This window comes from Aegilops tauschii, chromosome 3, assembly GCF_002575655.3.
Source record: "Aegilops tauschii subsp. strangulata cultivar AL8/78 chromosome 3, Aet v6.0, whole genome shotgun sequence".
NCBI classification, from domain to species: domain Eukaryota; kingdom Viridiplantae; phylum Streptophyta; class Magnoliopsida; order Poales; family Poaceae; genus Aegilops; species Aegilops tauschii.
In genome coordinates, this window is record NC_053037.3 from 35,336,218 (window position 1) to 35,340,445 (window position 4,228).

Below are 4,228 nucleotides of genomic sequence, written 5' to 3' on the forward strand. Positions count from 1 at the left end.
AAGGGGGTTCGTTTGTGGGGGCTATTTCCGGCGAATCTTGGCTTGATCCATTCTGGCGTAAATGAATGAATCCATACATCCATTTGAGCGAGTAATTCAGGACGAAAGGAGTATTATTTAGCCCTCACATTTTCCTTTTGAAAACAAAGGCCAAGCTACACATCCATCTGATCCGAGAAGAGTGGGAGCATGTACACACACTGCGCACACTATTGCCATTGGGCAGAGCATTTCTCTGTCTCTCTTTGTACCGTTGCCATCTTTTTCCATGGGAAAGAATTCAGAAACCACCGTCCCATCTCTCTTTCCTACAAAACCAGACAAACCCAGAGCACAGGCACAGCCCACACGCAACACACAGCACACTGTCCCCTCCTTCCTCCTCTCTCCCTTGCTTGCATCGGGATCCACCGGCTCGGCGCAGCGGAGAGCAGAAGAACTGAGCTGGCCTTTGCTTGCGTAGGAATGTCTCGGGCCTCCGCCTCTGCGCAGCGAAAGCCACATTTATTTGCCACCTAAAAGGGGCACACCTCCCAACCCCAGCTTCAATTCCTACCACGCCGCACCGCGAAACGCAGAGGTCGCGACAGGAACAATGGCGGCTATATAGCGAGCAGGGCAGGCAGACCGGAGGGGGAGCAGAGGTTCTTGTTTGTTTTCTTGCGGAGAAGTACTGCGATGAGGCGTGCTCGCGGCGGCAGGCTGCTCCTGCCCCTCGCCGCGCTCTTCTTGGCGCTGCTCCTCATCTCCGGCTGCGCGGCGGAAGGGGAGGACGACGAGGGCACGCCGGTGGCGGCGGAGGCGCCGATGGAGGACAAGGAGAAGGCGGCCCTGTACGCCGCCATCGGGGGCTTCGTGGGCAAGGCCTGGAACGGCTCCGGCCTCTTCCCCGACCCCTGCGGCCAGACTCCCATCCAGGTTCGTCTTCTTGTTCGTCTCCCCCACACCGCTCCTCCTCTTTACTCAGCGTCTTCGGTTCTTGATTCATTCCTGGGAAATGTTAGCTTCAACTCTAGCAAATTGAGGATTGTAAAACACCAAAATTTGCCCCCCTTTTTTCATGGATTTATACACAGTCAAATCTTTCCTGTTCTGCAATCTGCATTACATTGTCTTGAGATTCAAGACAAATCGCTGCAGAAAAGGATACCGTTTGTTTGCACATCCAATTAGTTGTCTTATCTTGGGAATGCACAATGAGATGCTCCGAGCAAGCGTTCCTCAAACATGCTTTTTATCGCCAAGATCTCATCAAATTCTCAGCACTGTATCATCTCTTCAAACCCCTGTTCTTGTGTGCAACCTCTGCTTCCTGCCTTTTCACTTGCAGCAGCAGCGGTCCACTGTTTACTCCATTGTTCCTCCACTGTTTCTCCTCGGAAAATGCAAGATTTTGCTACTACTTCACTGTTGAACGAGTGAGACGAAACCTTTGTTCCTCAACCTACCGACGGCCTCCCGATTCTTTCCCAGCGTTTTGCCCCTCTCTTGCGCGAAACAACTTTCTTTCACCGCACATGATAAGAATCTGTGATTTTAAATGTCAATGTTTTCTTAAGCACTTCCAACAATGGTCTTTCTTTTCTCATGTCTCTGTCCTCTTGCTCTTTTGCTTTGCCCAGAAAATTATTGGTAGTAGTACTACACAGTTACTTTTCATTTTCACCAATTTAACACTGTTAACTTTGTCTGATTAGCACTTTCTGGTCATGAGACACACTAGTTAAACCTGTTTTGCATCTGCTAGCGATAATTTACACTCTTAGTACTACAGTACTACCAGAATCACATTTCGATCCTGTGACAAGCCAAGAACGTTGCACTACTCCGATCCATGTCTGTTTCTAGTATTTACCCCAATCATGCCTCACATGTTTCTAGAATTTACCCCAATTATGTTTCTACTGCTACTTCTCAATTTGCATGCATGTACAATTTTACTGACTGGTGACATCCAAATTCAGTGAATAATTGGTTCTTGGATCCCTTTTTTTTGGGTACTTCACAAATTGCTATAGTCCGTACAATTTTACTCGCTGTGATGTTGATATTCAAATTCAGTGCAATATTTGGTTCTTGGGTGGATCCCCAATCTTTTTTTTTCTGCAGGGGGTGTCATGTGATCTCTTGAATGGCCTGTGGTACCCAACGGTGGTCAGCATCGGTCCAGTGCTCGACAACTCGCTGCAGTGCGCACCGGACGCCAGGTTCAGCCCCCAGCTGTTCGACCTCCGGCGCCTCAAGAGCCTCACCTTCTACGCCTGCTTCCCGGCGACCAACCCCACGGCCATCCCGGCGACAAACTGGGACAAGCTCTCCGGCACCCTCGAGACGCTCGAGTTCCGCTCGAACCCTGGCCTGGCCGGCGCCATCCCGGCGTCCCTCGGCCGCCTGGCCAGCCTGCAGTCTCTGGTCCTCGTCGACAACAACCTCACGGGCGCCGTGCCGCCGGAGCTCGGCGGGCTGGCGAAGCTGCGGCGGCTCGTGCTGTCCGGGAACGGGCTGTCGGGGCCCGTGCCGGCGACGCTCGGTAACAACAACCGCCTCGACGAGCCGCTGCTGATCGTGGACATGAGCAAGAACTCTCTAACCGGGTCTCTGCCTCCGTCGCTAGGTGGGCTCAAGGGGCTGCTCAAGATGGACCTCAGCAACAACCGCCTCGACGGCCGCATCCCGCCGGAGCTCGCCGGCCTCGAGAGCCTCACGCTGCTCGACCTCCGGAACAACAGCCTCACCGGCGGGCTGCCGGAGTTCGTGCTGGGCATGCCTGCCCTGCAGGACCTGCTGCTCTCGAGCAACCCGCTGTTGGGAGGCACCCTGATGCCGCACGGCTGGGAGAAGATGGCGAGCCTGGCCTCGCTGGACCTGTCCAACGTCGGCCTCGCCGGCGCCATCCCGGAGTCCATGGCGGCGATGCCCAGGCTGCGGTTCCTGGCGCTGGACCACAACCGCCTCTCCGGCGCCGTGCCGGCCAAGCTCGCCGCGCTGCCGAGCATCGGCGCCATGTACCTCAACGGCAACAACCTGACGGGGGTGCTGGAGTTCTCGGCCCGGTTCTACCGGAGGATGGGCAGCAGGTTCGCCTCCTGGGACAACCCCGGGTTGTGCGCCGCGGAGACGGCCGGCGGCGCGCCGACCGGCGTGGCCGTGTGCAAGGACGCGCATGACCCGCCCCGCGTCGGCGTGAGGGACAGGGTGGATGGGGCTGGGGGCAAGCCCGAGGCGAGCTCGAGCCTCCCGACGTCCTCGTCGCCGTTTGGCCTCTCGGGTCGCAAGGTCGCCGGCCTCTGGTGCTTGGCGATGGTGATGGTGTTGTAGGCGGCAGCGAGTTCAGATTTACTGATAGGTGCAAAGGAGGAGACGACGAAGAAACTTACAGTTAATTAGAGCGATTAGTTTCCATGGTGTCCATCTCTTTTGGCATTTTGGCTGGTGCTCTGCTCTGCTCTGTGTATCAGGGTGAAGGAGGAAGAACAGAGGCATGAGGAGTCTTAAGTGGTTACTGACAGGCAGGTAGCTCGTTCTTTTGGGTGTAATTAGGCCTGTTTCTGTATTAAGTTACAGGATGTGAATATATGCAAAAAAAAAGAGGCTGACAGCCCTCGTCTTTATCTACATGTGTGGATTACTTAGTACTTTGGCTGTTGACGAGTTGGTGTGGATTACTTTCTTAATTATGACTAGCAAAAGAGCCCGTGCGTTGCAACGGGAGAAAAAACACAACACACACTCTTAAGCGAACAACCATCACTCAAGACTACAATAGGCCCATCTCCTTTATTTTAGCGACGTATCATATTTGTGTTGCCGCTTATCCTTCTTCTCACCCTCGCCGGCGGTGGCCTTAGTATTCACACCAACCAAAACGTGTTAGAATGTGGTTAATCCTGAGACGTCTCTCTCCCTCTTCCTCTTTCTCGCTTTCTCTCACACTCGCAATAAGAAATCTGTTGTTTTCCCCTGCGACGTATTCAGAGGTATGCATGTGTAGTTCTCGATGTTTTCTTTTCCCTATATGATTATAGTGGGTGTTTATTTTCAATCCAGACCGCCGTCTATACGAAAAAAAGGATCGTGCGCTATAGTTATAAGTTTTCTTCCAAAACAATATTTAAAAATATTTAACAGGTAAAATTAACATCATATTCAGATTTCGCACATTTTTTTAATCAAATTTCATATATAACATATTAAAATCGGAGTTACGGTTTAAAAGATACGTATAATT

General features: G+C 52.6%; 1 protein-coding gene across 2 annotated transcripts; it reads left to right on the forward strand.

The window, feature by feature from the left end:
* Positions 1-339: 339 nt before the first annotated feature.
* LOC109738959 (uncharacterized) lies at positions 340-3,615 on the forward strand. 2 transcript variants are annotated; one of them, XM_020298047.4, is made up of 3 exons: positions 340-918; positions 2,110-2,530; positions 2,615-3,615. In XM_020298047.4, the coding sequence occupies exons 1-3, from the start codon at positions 679-681 to the stop codon at positions 3,316-3,318; spliced, it is 1,365 nt and encodes a 454-aa protein (XP_020153636.1). In that variant the 5' UTR covers positions 340-678; the 3' UTR covers positions 3,319-3,615. The 2 variants fall into 2 exon arrangements, with proteins under 2 accessions (XP_020153636.1, XP_020153635.1); XM_020298046.4 differs by having other exon boundaries at positions 347-918; positions 2,110-3,615.
* The last annotated feature ends 613 nt before the right edge of the window (positions 3,616-4,228 follow it).

Coding starts and splice junctions, on each gene's coding strand:
- LOC109738959 (XM_020298046.4), top strand. CDS start 679: ATGAGGCGTGCTCGCGGCGGCAGGCTGCTCCTGCCCCTCGCCGCGCTC. Junction 919..2,109: donor GCGGCCAGACTCCCATCCAG/GTTCGTCTTCTT, acceptor TTTTTTCTGCAG/GGGGTGTCATGTGATCTCTT.